Genomic DNA, 20,937 nt, shown 5'->3' with positions numbered 1-20,937 from the left:
GCGTGTTAAAAACATTGCTCTTTAAGTACATTTAATTCTGTTTTTACACGGGGGATATATTCGTCAGAAAAGCGTGTTAAAAACGTTGCTCTTTAAGTACATTTAATTCTGTTTTTACACGGGGGATATATTCGTCAGAAAAGCGTGTTAAAAACGTTGCTCTTTAAGTACATTTAATTCTGTTTTTACACAGGGGATATATTCTTCAGAAAACCAAATGTGTAAAAAATACACAGTACAAAATGTGTAGGAAAATAGGAGGTTTGATCAACGCAATGACATCACAAAACTTATAGACACGTTGCAGAGATCTCAAAGTGGCAAGCAAAAGAAACAATAATTGCTGTCATTTTTATTTAGTACTAAACTGACATGCGATGCACAAAGTTGTGTGTTATCTCTAGCGTATATGAGTGCCAAAATGACCTTGCACATGTGTAATGCTAACACTAGTAAAATCCAAGGATTAACATTTCATTTGCAAATATACGCTAATTACTTATTATTATAAGTACATAATACAATTATTTCCCAAATATTTTAAGCGCCATTAGAGAAAATGAGATAGCGAACATAACAACATACAGAGTGTATCAGCACGTACCCGACAAACTTTAACCAGCTATTCCTTAGCATATTTTGAGTAAAAAATGTTATGGGCACTTTGCTGTCCGGTAACATTGTTTTTCAATTAAAATCAAAAAAAAAATAAAAAATCCACACTCCGTCACTGTCATTGGAATGGTTTCTCGTGTTCAACAGCTGTTATTAACAAGTGTGTCAAAAAGTGTCCTCGCTCTTTCGTACACACTAAATAATAATAGTTAAAAATGAGACGAATGGTGCCGTGCCATTTCGTTGTGATTGTAAAAGCGCGCCAACGTAGGTACTTACGTACATTATTCAACGAAACTCGAACAAAATATTGCCAGATGGGTTTTCAAACTTTGACAAAGGATAAAACATTGGTGACATGTGGTGAAAATATGAATGGTAAATTTTTTATTAAAAAAAAATGTTACCGGACAGCAAAGTGCCCATAACATTTTTTACTCCAAATGTGCTAAGGAATAGCTGGTTAAAGTTTGTCAGGTACGTGCCGATACACCCTGTATATGTATAAGAAGGATAACCTACTGGCAGTAGGTTGTCTCATACAGCGTTCCGTATTTGTCTTAGTATAAGCGAGTAAACATATTGCCATCTCAATCACACCACCCGTGATGTCGAATGTAGTATTTGACGCAACTTAAAACAAAGTATGAAAACGTTACCCAGTTCTATTTCTTTTTCGTTCACACACACATATTCTTCGAATGACTATCATACATAAAATTTCATACACAAAAGAATGTTTGATTTAAGAAATAACTAGAAACGTAAGTGTTTTCATTACTTGCCACATTTTGTGAGACAATAAGGTGTCCATATGTTTGTAATGCTATTGGAGATCGGTCTATTGTATGAAAATCACCCCAGGATGTCAAATAATAAAATATATTATTGTTTATTCTGTAATTATTATTAAATAGTGTATGCACGGAGGTGATAAAAAACCAACATTCTAATATCTAAGGATATTACCATTACGCTTTGATTTTTGTATTATATCAAAATCCTATTAAACAAAAAACAGTATAAAAACAGAATTGACTGTACTACAATTTGGTTTCGTGTTTAATCATTCCTAGCTTACTAATACCATACATTCTATTCCGCAGCTGACGCCCGTGAGCTGGCGAAACGCCCGCGTAGAATGGCTGGCGATCAACTCCGTTACCGTAAACTCCGTTAAATCTTCCATCCAGGTTAGGACTCTTCATGTTAAACTCGCCAGAATTCCCACCGGCGCTCTTCTCCGATTCGGGAGTGTTGTTGCTTTCTAATCGGTTGCTTTCGAGTCGTTCGTCCGCTGTGCAATCTTCAGAGTTAAAATCGTCTTGTGAGTTTGTGTCTGCCGTCATTTTTCCGTAAATGCCTACGTTTTGACAGCTAAGTGGTTGTTCTCTGCTGATGGCAGTCGAATTATGCGCTTTTTTCGCGGCGTCTTGATTGCTCTGTTGTATTTGCTGTATTTGTTGTCTTCGGTTGCTTTCGGATTGACTGGTGTTCTCATTGAAGTGGGAGCTGCTCGGTTGACTAACCGAGTGTTGGTGCTGCGAAGGGTTGGCCGATTTGTTGGGCGGCTGTTGATATTTCTGTTGGCCGCCTTCCGTTGTGTTGGGAGATTTGGTAGCAGCCTCTCCTTGGTGCGTGGGAGACTTTTGGTCGTTGTGAGATTTGATGGAATTGTTTGAAAGGCGTTCAGATTCGTTGTCATCACCGCTGTCAACGTCGCCTAGAAAACATAACATTACAAAATATGAGAAATGGACAAACATGAAGAGATTAACCACTCAGAACATTAGAACGTCAAAAGACGTAAATATGATAATAGCGGTCAAGACATTAGAACGTCTTTTCACGTAAACGCGCGAGATTTTACAAAAATCGATTTATTTCCATCGCTAGTATACGGATTGCCATGATTTAAAAAACAGAGTATCGATAATGAATAACGCTACGCGTCTGTATTCAAGAATATCTATGGAACGTAGAGGTGCATTATCTAAGCCGATTGGATCTGTCATCTTGTTCGTTCATAATTTATTGCGTTTCTAAATAATTTATAAAAAATATTTTAGTTTAGACGGTTAATATTTTGAGGTGACTAATAGTTTTTAATTATATTTCTTCAATATATTAAGTGTTATTTCTTTATGATACTCAGAAAAAAGTACATTTTTCACGGCTTTGAAATAATGGTCAGCGATTTTTACATATTTTTGACGTTTTCATAAAATGTATATTTAGAAAAGCAAATATTTAAGTATAACAACACAATACGATAGTGGATTTCATAATCTTTCCAAAACATTTTTTAGAATGAGGCTACGTTTCCCAAAACGTGAGTTATGAAGCTTTTAGCAAAACTCGTAAATAACACAAAAATTTTCACGTTTTGACAGTTCTCAAAGGAACACACAGTAAATAAAAGTCTTTGTCTGAGAGGTTAACAGATCATCTGTTGAAATTTAAGGTTGAAACGAATGTCAGCAGAGAAATGAAAGAAATCAAATATGTTGTACTTACCATCGCTGCTGTTGGTGCTGGTCACAAAGTGATCGGGCCTCAAGAGACGCCGCTGCCTGTTTCTCCGGTAGTACTTGAACTCTCGAGGCAGGGTGTAAGATCGCGGCAAGGAAATCTGGAATTAAAGAATGATGAAGCTTTCAGTCCACAATGGAGTGAGGCATGTATCCGGCAGAGGAAGGATCAAAGTAAACTGAATGCTCGACAAATGAGATGTCTGTGGGCCAAAACCATGTATGACTCTGTTAGGACTGAAGGCGATTGACAAGGAACAGCACTGATATAGACATTTCGTCGCTCTAGTTAGTTTTTGTCCAACAGACCATTTTTGACGAAATTGAGTTAAGTATGCAGTTGTTCTCAGAAAGCATTTATTTATACGATACAAGTGAAAAAAAAAAATTAAAATATATTTTTAATGTGTTTTCAAGACGAAGTTTGTCATATGTCCACGAAAATTAAACAACATTCCGGCCTGTTTATCCAACACTTTGTTCTACATCCAAATTAAAAACGTGTTTTATGCTTAATTTTAAACAATTGGAACAAATTTTACTTAAAAATAATAATTTGTATCACTTAAAATCATTATAGTAAGCTTAGAATGAGCTAATTTAGTGGTGTATGCGTTTTTCGTAAAAAAAACTTTGAAGTGATATTTCTCCCGATTTACGTTTTGGTCTGTTGGATAAAAACGAACTAGAGTGACGATTTGTCGTGGAGATTAAGGCTGGGCGTGCACTAGGCAGCCAAAATTTGAAGGAGCCAATGCTTGCAGGCTGCGTAGCAGTCAATATCACCAGTAGATATAGCCCAGAGTGCTCTTCAATTTTTCATTTCTCTTATCAAACTCTATGTGTTAAAAGATATCGTAAAATTGGTCAGATAACATGAAAAACGAGTGACTGCCTCAAGAAGTGCGTTAGGACTGAGGCAAACACATACGTTTTAGCTAGTCGTACTAGCTGCTTGCGCAATCGCCATGTTTTGACTGGCTCCTGCAGTCGTCGATCTTTGGCTGTCTAGTGCGTTCGCTTGAATACATTTTCATACAAATTTAAAGATCACGTTGGCTGTCTAGTGCGCACACAGCCAACGTATTTGTGAATAAGATGGCCACGTCCCAATATCCGAGCTGGAAGAGAGTACAGACAGAGGGGAAAGACAATGAAATGACTAATTAATGCATCATTTTCTCCACAGGGATAAGTAGTGAGGATGAATACAGAACCCTGCTTCGGCACACGTTTCCTGGCCTTCACATTCATGAATTCTTCTTTTATTTTGATAACTAATAACAGAAGCACAGTCAAATCGATAACTGTCAACAATTTTATATTGTTAGACATGTCGACAGCCGTGCCAATATTAGCAATGAAATAAATAATAAATTGTCCCACAATGATAACACTGGCGGGTATTGGGTTAGCTGGAAGAAATAGGATGTAACCTATAAGCTATACCCTTTGTACTCTTTTTGGGCAATAAATATTTTTTTGAATTTTGTGCATATATTGTGCAATATTCCTAAACATCGGCTAGGCACATACAGATAAATTGATAATACCTAATTGAAATACACTCATATTAATATGCATTAAGCAGTCCATGCATACTTTTTGATACTAAAAAGGGAGTTAAGTGGTCAATAAGGTCTTTAGCTGTAACTTGTGATATTTTGAACAACTTTCTGAATTTCGTTTCTCCAAGCTCTAACTGATTCAATTTATTGTGTAAACCTCTTCTTTCAATTTTTTTTTGTATAATCAATAATGTTAACAAGGATAATTCATACAATTAGTACAATTAGTTTTCACTGCTTTTGTTTTTTTAATGTTCCTCTTCTATAGAAGCTGGCGTCTAGAAGAGTGGTGAGTATCAAGATGTAGAATATTTTGTGTTTGTAATTATGAATTTTAAAAAAAAATAATAAGTTCAATGTAAAAATACACATGTAAAAATGATAAATATTGGTATTTTTACATTGAACTTCTTTTTAATTGCTTTTATTAGGTGTTTATCGTTTTCTATTGTTCTGATATTTTCGAGTAGGCTGTTGAAGTATTTTTTTCCTAGATATATGTAATGATGCTGAGCAAAAGTGGTGTTACATTTTTGTGTTGGAAATATATATTTTTGACGAGCACGACTTTCAGTTAAAAAGCTGTGATTTTGTTTTTCTTTTATTATTTGATTTAGTATGTTTTTTTGGACAGGATCATTAAATTTTAATACTTTAAATTCTTCAAAAATTAGGTGTGTTGGATAATTTCTTGGTTTTTTCAATATTATTTTTATAATTAGACGTTGTACAATTTCAACAGGGAGTAATTTGTTTTGTATGCAGCTCCCCAGCTGATAACAGCGTATTGGAGATTTGATTGTACCAAAGCGTGGTAGACTGATGTTAGAATTTTCAATGAGAGAAAATTTCGAATTTTCAAAAATATATAAATTAATGTAGTATCATATAGGCGTTCGTGCACGACCGAAGATAGCCGAGGGTTGTTGAACGTTTCCGACTCTGCTGGGCGGCGGGCAGTCGGGCGGCGCGGGAGCGCATTCTTGTAGATTCCTTCCTTGCAGCTAGACTGCACTGTACTTTATAAACAACTGAATAATTAATAAACTTAACTTCGTATAAAAGAAGCTTTTAATTTAAAACACAAACCAGAAGCCAGAAGGTGGAAAGTGTGGAACCAGAAGACATCGCCACATATCCAATGACAGCCCTGGTGAACTTCATAAAAGGGACCGGGTTACTGGCAAGGGAATGAGGTAAAATGGGAGATAGTACAATGGGCCTATGGCCTAAGTGCTTGCGGGGAACGTAAGTAAACCGCCTCCGACTATAAAAAAAAAAAGTGGGTGTGTCAAGCCTACGCAAGACAGAAGTGAAACTTCTAGTATTCCTCTCTCTCTATTTTCATTTCATCATCTCTATTTTCTCTCTTAGGTTAGTTTGAAAATTAGAGGTTAAATAATTCAACGACGAAGCATGGATTTGCTTTTTCTAATATTTTCTTATAGATGAATGACGTTCGATTAATGTATAGTTCCAAAAATTTTCAATTTATTCACAAGTATACAATATTACATAAATAACAATATTACAATTAAAAATTACAAAGAAATTACAATGACAATTTACCAATCATGTGCCATTTTCATTGTCAATTTCATGAATATCATTTCCTAATGTCGTGATAATTGGGTTATGGTAACTAAAGTGCGAGATATATACATGAGCACTTAAATCCTTAATGAATCGTGCAAAAACTGCATCGATTGTTGTCCCGTGTCGGGAGAGAACGTTCGTGAGCGGCTCCCCCACCTCAACAAGCGCATATGGTGAGAGAGGGACAGTGAACGGTGAGCGGTGGTGGGGGTACCCGCATTTTCGTGTCGATCCTGACTCGGTTTTACTCCGTCCCCGAATTACGCGCCTAAAGAAGTTTCACTTCAAAAAAAAATAAATAAATAAAACACAAAGAACATTACAAATTGGCGCAGCTGAAGTGATTTATACGTTGCGAAGTGTTTAATTAAAGTCGTTTAGCACACACAAGTTACTTGGGTGTGCGGGTTACTCGACAGATTTTCTCAGACGGATTATTGTCGCGTACATTTGAAGGTCGCTTCTGTGCAAGGACTATCCGGAGAAAGGAGCTTCAGTTGTGAAGAAGTAAGTAGTAAATTCAGGCCAAGGCGGCTGAATCTTAATATTTAGAAGGAAGGAAGACTTGCCATCCGGTGGAGGAAGTTTCCGGTCTGTTTTATTAAGATTAGAAGGAAGGAAGACGGTCAATCCGACCAGAAGGAAGACTTAAAACTAGCCAAGCAGTCAGTAAATTAACTAGCCAAGCAGCCCATCGCCGTGGACCCTGGTTGAGTTAAGTAGTCTTCTCTTTTGGAGGTTATTGTTGTCGAGTTGTGTTGGTGTTTTTGCTGTGTCATTGCTGGTTCGGGTGTCGGTCCAGGCATCTGGCAGCAGAGGAACTTTTTAAGGAATTTCCAGAAGTTTTTTCAGACAAATTAGGGAAATTTAACAAACATAAAGTATGTTTTAAAGTCAATCGGGATTCAAATCCAGTGTTTCATAACGCGAGACCGGTACCGTTCGCGTTAAAAGATAAAATCGGGAATGATGATTTTAGTGCAGATTTTGTGAGTTTTATAGAAGAAGGAACACAATTAGATTTGCGTTCGGTTAAAGCAGCGACCGTTTCAGACACAGTTCTACAGCAAGTAGTAACTCATCTGAGGCAGGGCTGGCCTAAGTCTATGAAACGTGACAATATTTTATGGAATTTTTGGGTTAAGAGAAACGAACTTTCTATTGTAAATGATTGTTTGTTCTGGAACCATAGGATAATTATTCCAGCTTCTTTACAAAATCATGTGTTAACCTTGTTACATAGGTCGCACTTAGGTATAGTCAAGATGAAAGGCGTTGCGAGAGCGTATTTCTGGTGGTCATCGTTGAACAAGGATCTAGAAAAGACGGTTCAATCATGCCAGGATTGTGCTGTTAATAGGCAATCACCACCAAAGAGTCAATTAATTGTTTGGCCAAATTCAGGGAGAGTGTGGAGTCGTTTGCATAGAGATTACTGTGGGCCTTTATCAGGCAAGATGTTCTTAGTAATTTGCGATTCATTTTCTAAATGGATAGACTGCATCGAGGTTACAAAGGCAGATAGTACTCACACCATTTTAGAATTAAGAAAAATTTTTGCGATTTTTGGTAACCCTGAATTGATTGTGTCAGACAATGGTACCGCTTTCACGAGTGAAGATTTTAAGAAATTCTTGGATGAAAATAACATTAAATTTATGACGTCACCGGTAAGGCACCCGCAAAGTAACGGACTAGCAGAAAACGCAGTGAAAACTGTAAAAGGTTTTCTTAAAAAGGTGATGGTTGGTTCTAGCTTACACAAAGATTATAGAATAAAACTACTGAATTTTCTGTTAGATTATAGAAACTCGCCTCACTGTTCGACGGGTGTTGAACCCGCTGTTTTGTTAGTAGGCAGGAGGCTTCGTTCCTCGTTTGACGGGTTAGTTCTACCCAAGGTGGGAGAGCTAGAGCTAGACTCAGAGTTGGTTAAGCGTGCCAACGATAATATTGCCAAAAGTCAGGATAGACAGATTAAAGGTTTTGGTGGAGCCAAGACTCGCAAATTTAGGATAGGTCAAAAATGCCTTGTGCGAGATTATCGCCAAAATAATAAAATATTATGGACAAAAGCTGTGATTTGTAAGTCTCAGGGAAAAAAGGTTTTCATTGTAAGAGTGGGAGATTCGAATGTGACGTGGAAGAGACACTTGGATCAAATCAGGGAGCTGTCAGTAAGCTGGGGTGAGGAGTTCAACGGGTCGCAGTCCGCGTCTGAGATCAGTTGGAACGACCCTCAGGAGTTGGAGACCTCGGTTTTACTACGTGGTTTAAAGGGGTATTCTCCTGATTTCAGGTTGGCAGATGTGGAGGGTGCCGGGCCAGGACCATCAGGAGCATCACCAATACCAACACAAAGGAGTCCGTGGGCGAATCGACTTCGGCCCAGACAAAATACCCCAGAAGAGCAGGCTACTTCTCAAGTCAACATTATTGAAGAGTTATAAATTATATTATGTACTTATTATTAATTGTGTGAAATATTTAGTTTATGTGTGTGGTATATTTTATATGTTTTTTCAAGTATATTGTTGACAATGATAAGGTTTTAGCCGTAGGGTTACCACATAAAGCGGTAACTAGGGACCCTATATCTCTGTTATATAGTAGTCGTAGCGCTGCAGTTAGAGAGGGAAGGGTGTAGTATATCATATAGGCGTTCGTGCACGACCGAAGATAGCCGAGGGTTGTCGAACGTTTCCGACTCTGCTGGGCGGCGGGCAGTCGGGCGGCGCGGGAGCGCATTCTTGTAGATTCCTTCCTTGCAGCTAGACTGCACTGTACTTTATAAACAACTGAATAATTAATAAACTTAACTTCGTATAAAAGAACCTTTTTATTTAAAACACAAAGAACATTACAATTAATTTTCGTATTTTGTTGACGGTTTGGTTGATTTGATCTTTCCAGTTTAGGTTTTTGTCTATTATTATTCTACGAGCTTTGCTAGTCTGCCTCCGTTCATTAATAAGCCAGTACTATTGCATAACAAATAACATTATTCAAAAACCATAGATGAGGAATTTGGTCAATATTCTATAGATACAGGGTTTTATAGATTGACCATGCTAAAGTCTTGGATGTTAATGATGGCTTTGGAACATGTTATTTTCTCCAGAGGGTTAGGCAGAGAGGATGCACTGCCACACAACGCTCCTTGATTCATTCAAATTCATGCATCGTTTTATGCATAGTGTTATTTTATCTGGGGGTGGTAATAAGGAGAGCGGAGCATCAAGTTACCTGGCTGTCAATATCGCTGGGGGGTCGACAGGGGAGGTCTGGGGGGTCCCCCTCTCCACTGCTGAGGGCCTCTCCGTGTACCGATTGTTCACAGCAATCCGTGTCGTGTTGACCTCTGGAATAAGACGGACAAATAAACTATTGATTCAGCCGCATTTGATATTAAAATACAAAGCCAGAAAAAGTGAAGTGCTTCGATATTGGTGATAAGTAGAGATGGCAAAATTTAGCATTAATTTTCAGATTTTTTAGCATTAATAATTGGAAATTTCGCGTTTTATAGCATTTTGAGGCATAATTTAGCGTTTTGTAGCAAAATAGAAAAAAATGTATTTCCTGAATGTTTTTAGCGCATATTTTAAGTATTTTTGGTAAAATATATGTTTAACCTTCATTTGCAAGTATTTCCATGTGAAAGATTATAAATAATTAATTTTAATATTAAATTAATACAGAAGGAAACTCTAAGTACGGGTCGAATAAAAATACAACAAATGCAGATTGCGATTAACATCAATAGGCGTAATTTATTTCTCACAATTTGTGTAATGTCAAAAAGCAATTTTAGCCTACAGTACAAAAATATTAAATATTTACACATAAAATAGTAACAAAATTATAAAAAATCGTAATGTAAATATCGATTTTTTGAAATTCTCACATATTATTTTAATACACGGTATTTTCGGGAAATTCGCGCCTATTTCGCTAAATAGAATAATTTAGCTGAAATACGGCCAAAATCACGTTTTTCGCGTTAATTCGCGAAATATAAATCACTGGAAACACTTTCAAATGCCTTGAAACGCAAAGAAAACTTATAAATGCCCTATTTTCAAAACATAAATATTTTTTCGCGTTCTTAGTTAAAACGAAATTTTGCCATCTCTAGTGATAAGGAACTCAATTTCCATTGTTATACATTACAATTCATTAACAGCAGATGGTGTTATGTGATGTGTTTATATTTATTATATGATTCAACCCCTAAGGCTAATTTCTTCAATTTTGTGAACAAATAGCTGTTACCCATAGAGTGCCTCCCACGGTTTGAAATCTCTATCGCATTAAAATAATGTCACTATCTGCGTCTATTTGTACGCATAGTTCCACTAAACTACGCAACGGATTTTGAGAGGGTTCAGAGAATTTCTTCCAGAAGGTTTAAAAAATCAGAGAAAAGTCAAGCAATGAACACATCAGCTAGTATGATCTAAATGGTGTTAGAAAGAGAAAACACCATGCTTTATATTCAAATCTAGCAGTTAACCATAGAAGAGTTACAATGTACACCTCTATGAAACCAAAGGTTCCGACCGCAATTTGAAAATTTTTTATTAAACTTGACTGAATTTTTTAGTAATTATTTTTGTATGAAATGAATAAAATGAGATGACAATAATGTTTATAATGCATTTGTACGGTGATGTCCAGCGTCTCTTTGGCGATCACTGCTCCAGACTATGTGATGTGTCTCTCAATACCACTAAACATAATACATAGATTTGCCCTTCAATCTAAAATAATATAAGTTCACCTTGTGCTGTAGGGCATCCCCCAGTGGCAGCAGGTCTGTCTCTGCTCCAAGAAGTGCGGAGCCAACAGGATCTCAGGAGTCTTGCAGCGTTGCATCTTCCGAGCCTGCTCCACCATGTTCATAGTCCTGTCCAGCTTGGCCTTCGGAGGCGGCACCATCTGATACTGATACGGGAAACTCAAACTCGACTTCTCATTCCCGTCCGCATATATACTCCTCGAACCTTCGCGATTATGCGAACCGTTATTCGATTCCATCGGTTTATCATTGCTCAGATTACGCTCGGGAAAGCTGACAAAATTGTGACGAAGATATTCTCCGCCTTGCTTTGTAACGGCATTCTCTTGACGCGAATCTGTGTAAATGCAGCCGTTCTGGTTTAAAAATGAAGGACTCGACGCATCGTGATTCGTCACGCTGTACACACCGGAATATTGACGGCCGTGCGAATTGCTTTCGGGATACATGCCGCTGTTTGACGCATTTGAGTTTGTATTCTGTCTCGGACTGATGTTGTCGATCAGTCTGTTAACCTGAGCGTTGTTCGATCGTTCGTACGAATTAGCCGCCGAACCTGCGTCGGTGTAAACGGTTCGCGGACTCATATTCGTGATATTTCGTGGACTTGCAGATTTACTGTTTTCGTACGATGCGTTTCTTGCGACAGATTCAACGGTCGAAACTCTCGGCGTGGGATTGCGATCGCCTTCGCAAGGATAGCTTCTTTGAGTGCGAGCATTATTTTCACTCGGCAAACTAGTATTTTGATGTTGTAACACGGTTCGCGGGCTGCTAGAATCGCCGTACAATAGTCTGGCTTGTTCGCTGGCCCGTTGCATATCGCTTATCTGACTCGGGTAAACATTCTGCCTGTGCTGACCCGAGCTAGAAATAAACTGACGTGGATTTTTGCTCCGTGGTAAGATCTGCCTCGTCAGTGAATTATTCTGCTCCCCGTTTGAAATCTGCGAACTCGGTGACATGTTTCTATTATTGCTATTGCTCTGAGGAACACTCTCATAGTTTCCTGGTATGTTGATGGGTGAAATAGTTGAAGAATTCTTATTACCGATGTCTGGGGGTATTTCTGTGTAACTAGGGAAGCTGCCTAAGAACTGCCCGACTAAATTAGTGGCCGCTAACGCATTCTGCGTAAAGCCGCTGAAGTTTTCATATCCGTTGTTTTGGTGACCGCTTTGGTTGTTTGCATTCATAAGTCCGGCACTTGTTAATCCATCGTACAACTTCTGATTTTGGTTTGTTTGTCCGAGAGTGTTTAAATTCTCAAAGCTTTGTCCCAGAGAGCCTAATTCAGGACTAGGAGGAGCCCAAGTAAGTGGTTCTAGGTCAATATGCTTCTTGGTTCGCGGGATGGGTTGCCTTTGAAGACTGGAGTATATTTCATCGCCGGATATCATGGCGTTATTAGCGAGCTTTCCTTGCTTGATTTCTTCCTCGATGATCTTCAACTCTGCGAGCTGTTTCTGTTTCTTTTCTTGCAGCTTTTGGTGGATGTTGACTCGCGAGCCGATCGATGATCCCTCGTTTTCTGACGAACCCTAAAATAAAATTAAAATATTTAGTCATTGGTATACAATTTTTTTTTTTTTTTTAATTATTTATACCCGCTAAACTGCTCAAGCAGTTTGTCAGCAGCATGTATAATGAATTGAAATATCCAACACTTATCCCTTTACAACCGACTTCACATGAGGCTGAGTTTATTTTTTTAAAAATATTGATGGAAATTAAATCTGTTTTTGGGAACGGAACTGGTGTCGATGGAAAGTGTAATAACTTCGCGCACACGTGCTTCTACCAATAAGCTGCCCAGCCCTATGGAATCGTGACTAAGAGCTTTACTAGTGTATTACACATCACGATTCATTAATTCACGAGTTGCAAAGGAATAGAACCAGTAACAATAACCAGTAATGGTAACCGGCTTAAACAGAACATGATAAAAGAATAGGTTAGGTTACGTTAGTTTCGGTTAAGTTGGGTAGGTTTGTATGTTCTTTTCAATGGTCATTGTTGTCACTGTTCTATGTTGTCATTTTCTCGTGCATAACTTACGCAGTGGGAGTGATTGTGGGGTGCGGGCAGTGGCCTCCTCCAGAAGGGCAGGGGGGCAGGGCGAGGAGCGCGCAGGGGCGCCGGGGGGGCAGCGGGGGGAGGCACGAAAGAGGTTGGCTTCTTCTTCTTTCTTTTTGTGGCCCCACTAGAAAAACATTAATTAAAAATTAAAAATTTGTAACTCTCTCCAAAAAGATCACTCGGTTTAGTCAGGTATTTTAAGCCTCAAATCTAAAAACACAATGTTGAATGAAAAGTGTGTGTGATAATCTGAAATACAATTCAGCCACCCAAAAACACATATTTTCGGTTTCTAACATATATCTGCTAAATACCTTATATTGAGGATTTTAGCCGTCTAAATTAGAATTAGAATTGAAAATATATAAGTTGATTTCAAGAAATTCAAGAATGTTAAGATTGGCAGAATTATATTTCAGATATTTTAGCGACTTAAAGCTTTAATGTTTTATTGTGCAAACAGTTTTATATGAATGTCAACCTGTGCTAGCTAGTAGGGGTATATGGATGAAACCGGCATTGAATTATATTATACATACAGTAGAACCCCGTTAATTCGAACCCCGATAATTCGAAAAAATGCGTAATTCGAAATTTTCGCCAAAAAAATTTCCGCAGAAAATTTTTTTTCATACAAAATGGTTTTTTAATTCGAAATTCGTTAATTCGTAATTCGAAATTTATTTTTGTCCGCGCACGAAAATTTGTTCGTGTAATTCGAAAAAATTTGATTTTTGCGAAAATAAATCATAATATTTCGTAAATCTGAATCTAAAAGTCAGCCGTGGCGGTAAAACGCCGAAAAATGTATTTTTACGTATTTATACATCGTCCTAATTAGTATTATATTTTTTTAAATCTGAATCGATTCACACTGGAATATCGTATTTTTTCAAATTAATTTGGAATATCCGAGTTTGACGGGCCGAGAAAATACGTTTTACGCGGATATGTGTCGTAGTTTTACGAGTTAACACCAAATATCTGAATTTAAAGGGTCGGCCGCGACGAAACGCGGACGCGAAATTTCGATTTACGCGTAAATGTATCTTATATTTACGAATTTATTCGAATATTTAAATTTCAAATGGCCCGCCGCGACAGAAATCGGCCGCGAAATCTCGATTTACGCGTAAATATATCATATTTTTAAGAATTTATTCCGAATATCTGAATTTTAAAGGGCCCGCCGCGACGGAAATCGGACGCGAAATTTCAATTTACGCGGAAATATATCATATTTTTATTAACTTTACTTCAAATATCCGAGTTAAAAAAATACGGCGCTACGGAAATCGGCTGAAAAATTTCGATTCACGCCGAAATATGACATATTTTTACGAATTTACTTCAAATATCTGAACTTAAAAGGCCTGCCGCGAAGAAAAACTGCCGATAAAATTCGATTTACGCGGAAATATATTTTATTTTTACGATTTTACATCAAATATCTGAATTTAAAGGGTCGGCCGCGACCGAAATCGGCTGCGCATTCTCGATTTACACGGAAATATATCGTATTTTTACTAACTTTACTTCGAATATCAGAGTTAAAAAATACGGCGCGACGGAAATCGACCGAAAAATTTCGATTCGCGCCAAAATATGACATATGTTTACGAATTTATTTCAAATATCTGAACTTAAAAGGCCGGCCGCGGCGAAAAACTGCCGATAAAGTTCGATTTACGCGGAAATATATCATATTTTTACGATTTTATATCAAATATCTGAATTTAAAGGGTCGGCCGCGACGGAAATCGGCTGCGCATTCTCGATTTACACGGAAATATATCGTATTTTTTGCGAATTTATTTCGAATATCTGAATTTAAAGAGCCGGCTGTGACGGAATACGGCTGCGAATTCTCGATTTACGCGGAAATATATCGTATTTTTACGAATTTAAATTCAGATATTCGAAATAAAGGGCCGGCCGCGACGAAATCGGCCGCGAAATCTCGATTTACGCGTAAATACAGGGTGTCCGGAAACTCGTAGTACAAGCGGGAAACTGGTGAATCTACATCACATTTGGAGTCGATTTTGTAGTATATATTTTTTTTATTTGAGCTTTCGTTATCGAGTGAATCGAGTTTGAAGTTGATTTTTTTTTTTTTTTTTTTTAATCAAATTCTTATAAATTATTACTGAAGATCAAAGTACCCAACTAATTAAAACTATTTGAAAGTAAAACAAATGAAGAAACTCGGATTTGAAGCATTATTTTGAAATCACCCTTCATTTAACCCGGTGTAATCATAAAATATTTCTGCTCTGCAGGGTTAAAACATCTGTTATTCAACCCTAAACACCAGAAAAAACTTTAACCCTAAAATAGCCGAAAAATATTTTTTTTTGGTTTTTTTTTTTTTTTGAAAATGCTCAAATCAAAAAACTTTATGTTTTTTGGGTTCCCCATGTGGTGTAGATTCTCCAGTTTCCCGCTTGTACTACGAGTTTCCGGACACCGTGTATATAGCATTTTTACGAATTTATTGCGAATATCTGAATTTAATGGGCCGGCAGCTATGGTAATCGGCCGCAAAAATAAAGAAATAATTGGTATTAATACGAATTTACTGCTAAAATACCACCCGGATTTGAAGAGGCGGCCGAGAAAATCGATTTTCGGCGTATTTTTTTTTTTTTTTTTTTTCTAAAAATTTCGAATTACGTGGGAATTCGTTAATTCGAAATTTGATTTTTGATGTCCCGTGGATTTCGAATTAACGAGGTTCTACTGTATTATTATTTAATGAGCAGACAGCAATCTGCTGATGTGCTCACATATAATTTAAAAATAAGTTTTACAGTAATTGAGTATTTTAAATTTTAAAAAATAATTATTTTACAAGCAATAATTATTCGCCTGAAACACTCATCCACATTGAAAAATCTCCTGATAAAAGATACATGACGCCAACGGGACTTGAACCCGTGTCCTTTCGATTTTCTGGTCGACAGCTCTGACCACTGAGCTATGGCGGCTTATCTCTTATCCGAGAAATAATTCAAAATATACTAGTGTTTCATTCAACAATTACTGCTTGTTACATTTTTTCACCTGAAAACAACCAACTTTATTTTATATGAGAAAGGCATTGTAAGTGCTAACTCTCTCACTAGATGGCGTCGAGACAAATTGTCTACATTTTTAGGTGAAATACTAGAACGTGTCAAATAGTAATTATTATTTTTTTGGTAAACTAATGTTTAAGACAAGATTTTTTATGCATAGCACAAAGGGTAACAATTATTTTACAAGCGAATAATTATTGCTTGTAAAATAATTGTTACCCTTTGTGCTATGCATAAAAAATCTTGTCTTAAACATTAGTTTACCAAAAAAATAATAAGTTAATGTTTTCTTCTCTGCAAATAAAAATCCAAACGAGCTTTCAATTGATTTATATTTGCAATATCGATTTCATGTTGTAGAAGTTTGTTTCATGCTTCCACTACTCTATTTGCAAGGAAGTGTTTCCTAGGATTGGATGAAATGGTGTTTTGTTAATTTTTTGAGTGTGCACGTAGATTTACATTTGTGTTAGTGGTGAAGATTTCAAGTACCAGGCAAGTAATGTCCAGATAAAATTTTGAAAGTCTTAATCAAGTCACCCTTTCTCTTCTTTCTTTTAACCTGTCCGGTGGTATGACCGTACAGGTACGGTGAGAAAAAAAATCCTCGTAAGGAGTATGACCGTACCCGTACGGTTGCGCCTAAAATTAATTAACTATTGAATTTCTTCCGGAAAACCGATAGTTACTGCTATCTAGGGACAATTTGTCATAACTTGCAAAAGTTTTTATCGATTTAGGTACATTACCAACGGAGTTATTCACAATTAAAATATTCCGTGACGTCACCGTCTGGCAGTTGGTGGTAAACAACATTTTTATTGCGAGCGACGTCTTTTGTGAAGTGAAATTTGTGGTTTTTGTTTGTTTTTACACTGAATAACCTAATCATCTTGCATTAAAAATTACCTCACGTGTTTGGATGTGAATATTTATTACATATATTGTACCGACAGTGTTTGTTTTCAGTTTGAATACAGTTTTTGACACTGAGTTTCTACACACACATGTAACAAAAAAAGATAAGCCGTTGTTTCTTTTATGTACACACATACTTTTGCGCAGCTCAATGAGAGATTGCGCGTAATAATTAGGCAATTTTATCGTGTTAAATTTCAAAGATTGTTTGTTAGTTGAACTGGGAATATGAGTACCTATTATATTTTTATGGCGTCTTATAAATTCATTGGACCTTTACTTTTATGAGATAATCCCGAGGATGTTATGACAATAATCATTTCCTGAATGAGAGATAACACAAAAATTGTTTAGCAATTGGATTTATTCCCGGTACTCGTTACTTGTGAAGATAGAGTGGCGCTAATATACACGTGCTTTAGTTATGATATACAGAGTTACAAAACAGACGTGTTTTTAGTGGAATTTATTTAATTGATATTTTCTTTTACCCTTCAAAAATTTCTTCAGATACTAACGAAAGGGATGAGGATATATTTTTGTGCTAATCGCGAAAAACATCCGCTATAGGCTAGAGTCTATTGTTTGAAACGCCCGACTACAAAGTGTTATTATCATTGACATTTTATTATTTTAGGTTATTCATAATTTGGACAGTGTTTTACTGTGATTTGACTTTGTGATTCGTATTGATAACTAGTTCAATTTATATATTTTACTTTTATAAAAAAATGGTTAACCCTTTGAATGAACAAGACATTGCTGACATTTTAATCGAAAGTGAAGATGAAGATGTTTACGAGGATCTTTATGATTTGCCAATACATTCAGATAGCTCATCCGACGAATCTGATGGGGATGAAACTTTCCCTAGTTGTTCAACATCCAAAAAGAGAAAAGTTGATCATCGTAAATGGGATCAGGGTAAGTTTACGCCCATTATTCATGAATTCGATTCAACTAACTCAGGTATAAGAGCAAATATTCCCGTTAGTGAAAATTCATTGGAAATAGACTTTTTTGAGTTATTCTTCACACTTGATATAGTAAAAATAATTGTCAGCGAAACAAATAAATACGCTGCAAAAATTTCTTTAGACATTTCTCTGAAGTCTAAAATGATGAAGTGGAAAGACACCACGGAGGCTGAAATATATACATTTTTAGTCACGATTATGCTTATGGGACTTGTGGGAAAAAACTCGCTGAAGAAATACTGGACAAATAATCCAATAATTGAAACACCTTTTTTCAAAGTATTATTTCCGCAAGATAGATTTTTTCTTTTGCTCCGAGCTCTTCATTTTTCTGATAACGATACTGCGACAACCGATAAATTATATAAAATAAGAAATCTTCTGGAACCATTGAAGACCATTTTCAAATCAACTTTTTACCCATATCAAAATCTGTGCATAGATGAGAGTCTCTTGTTGTGGAAGGGAAGACTTTCATTCAAAATTTATATTCCCTCAAAACGACATAGATTTGGGATTAAATTGTTTGTACACTGTGATGCACTCACCGGATATGTTTTGGATGTAATTGTGTACACTGGCTCTGAATCAGACATACAAATGAATCCCGACATTGGTATATCAGGATCAGTCGTTACCACTATGCTTGCAGATTATTTGGAAAAAGGTCACAGAATGTTTGTAGATAATTGGTATACAAGTCCAGCCCTGTTCGATTTCTTGCATAAACATAAAACTAATGCATGTGGAACGGCTAGAGCAAACCGAAAAGATATGCCCAAATTTGGTAAGGAGAAAATGAAAAAAGGGGAAATGAAGTCTTTGAATTCGAACAATCTCATGGCGCTGAAATGGCACGATAAAAGGGATGTCCTTATGCTTAGTAACATACATACAGATGCAATGATTGTTACTGATAAAATTGACTTCTCCACGGGAGAAAATAAAATAAAACCAGAGGTAGTTTTAGATTATACCAAGAATATGAGAGCTGTTGACAAAGTGGACCGCATATTGGGCTTCGCAAGTAGTTCCAGGAAGTCTCTAAAATGGTATAAGAAAATTTTCTTCAGATTGATAGACATTGGAACACTAAATGCTTTCTTTTTGCATCGTTTGAAAACGCAAAAGGTTTTATCATTTAGCGAATTCCGGGAAAACTTAGTGTCTCAAATGATCGAAAAATATCACACGCCAAGGCCGGCATCATCTGGAGGAAGGAGAGTAGTGGATCAACCAACTCGCCTTTTAGGAAAACATTTTCTCCGTCCTGTACCAGAAACTGCAGCCCAAGGAAAGCGAACTCAACGACAATGCCATGTGTGTAGACATACAGCAGTTCGAGCTCAAAAAAGAAGTGACACGAAATATATGTGCACCGACTGCAATCTTGCATTTTGCGTATATCCATGTTTCGAAGACTACCATACGAAAAAGCAGTATTAGTTAGTGAAGACAATTTTATTCCTAAGATAGTGTACATAATAATTAGAATAGTGTTATTTTTATCGTAATTATTGACTGCATATACATTGTATACCTATGTTTAATTTTTATAATGAAAATACAATAGTATAAGTGTAAATAATAATACGTATATGTTAGTGTGTATAAAAAGTCGTTCTTCCCCCCTTGGCTTCATTAAAATTGTGGTAAGTGAATCTGATTTTTATTAAGTAAAAACAAAAATCTGCTCCGATTTCGATGGTTGGCGATTTCTGCAAAATTGTTTTTATTTTTTCCTTCTAAATAGCTTAGTATTTGTTTTTTCGTGCTAGTTTCTAAGGATTTTATTTTTATTTTTTTATACTCTACGAGGTGGCATTTATTTTTTTCTATATTTTGATTGTTGAAAAAACTCCCTCCAGCGGGACCGTTTTCTTTCCAGAAACTCACCACCGGACAGGTTAATATTGATTTATATTTGCAGTATCGATTTCACATTGTAAAAGTTTGTTCATGCTTTCACTACTCTATTTGCAAGGAAGTGTTTCCTAGGATTGGATGAAAGGGTGTTTTGTTAATTTTTTGAGTATGCACATAGATTTACATTTGTGTTAGTGGTGAAGATTTCAAGTACCAGGCAAGTAATGTCCAGATAAAATTTTGAAAGTCTCAATCAAGTCACCCTTTCTCTTCTGTCTTTTAATATTGAAAATTTTAGTTACTTGAGTCTATTTACGTATTGCCGGTCTTTCAAAGCTTAGTACTTTTGTAAATCGTCTCTGTACACTCTCTATTAGAACTAAATCATTCGCAAAATATATATGTATGTATATATGTACTCTAAAATAAAAAATAAAAAGGATACTCACTTCCCAATGACAGGGTTCGTAAACCTGCAATTGAACACGCCCGGAATGGCGTTCCTCTGCGGGTGGTAGCCTGTGCCGCCACCACAGTAGAGTCCCTTGCCGGGCCCGAGCTGGCGGTGGTCTCCGGCCCCGGGCGCAGCAGGGTCCACGCCGCTCCCGGCGTCGTAGCAACCCTCGCCGTACGGCCCGCCCGGCTTGGCGTCGCCACCGCCCGACGTCAGTGGCGGCAGACGGCCGCCCAGCTCGTAGCCCAGCCGGCGGACGTGGAAATATCTGACAAACAAAATTATTATTAATGGACTGTAAAATAATAAAATTTATTTATTACTAACTGTACCCCGCCACGTGTTGCTGTGGCTCAGTCTGTCTGTGTAAATAGAGAAACCATAGCGAGTGTTGCTTTTACATCCAACAGATGGCGCTAAAATCCTAGATATAAAATATATTCCGATTAGTA

General features: G+C 36.9%; 1 protein-coding gene across 1 annotated transcript in view; it reads right to left on the bottom strand.

Annotated features, from left to right (window-relative positions):
• Positions 1-754: 754 nt before the first annotated feature.
• Positions 755-20,937, bottom strand: part of LOC149410312 (uncharacterized) — a 30,605-nt gene continuing 10,422 nt past the window's right edge. Inside the window, exons 10-15 of the mRNA XM_089648988.1 lie at positions 20,481-20,753; positions 13,170-13,314; positions 11,094-12,652; positions 9,557-9,671; positions 3,133-3,247; positions 755-2,338 (exon numbers count right to left, since the gene is read on the bottom strand). Coding sequence (XP_089505114.1) covers positions 1,659-2,338; positions 3,133-3,247; positions 9,557-9,671; positions 11,094-12,652; positions 13,170-13,314; positions 20,481-20,753 — 2,887 coding nt within the window. The 3' untranslated portion in view covers positions 755-1,658. The remainder of the gene's footprint in view (positions 2,339-3,132; positions 3,248-9,556; positions 9,672-11,093; positions 12,653-13,169; positions 13,315-20,480; positions 20,754-20,937) is intronic.

This window comes from Hesperophylax consimilis, chromosome 28 (assembly GCF_061612785.1).
Source record: "Hesperophylax consimilis isolate HC1 chromosome 28, BYU_Hcon_1.0, whole genome shotgun sequence".
Lineage (NCBI taxonomy): Eukaryota > Metazoa > Arthropoda > Insecta > Trichoptera > Limnephilidae > Hesperophylax > Hesperophylax consimilis.
Note: the sequence above shows the minus strand (reverse complement) of the source record. Positions and strands in the feature narration are given on the sequence as shown.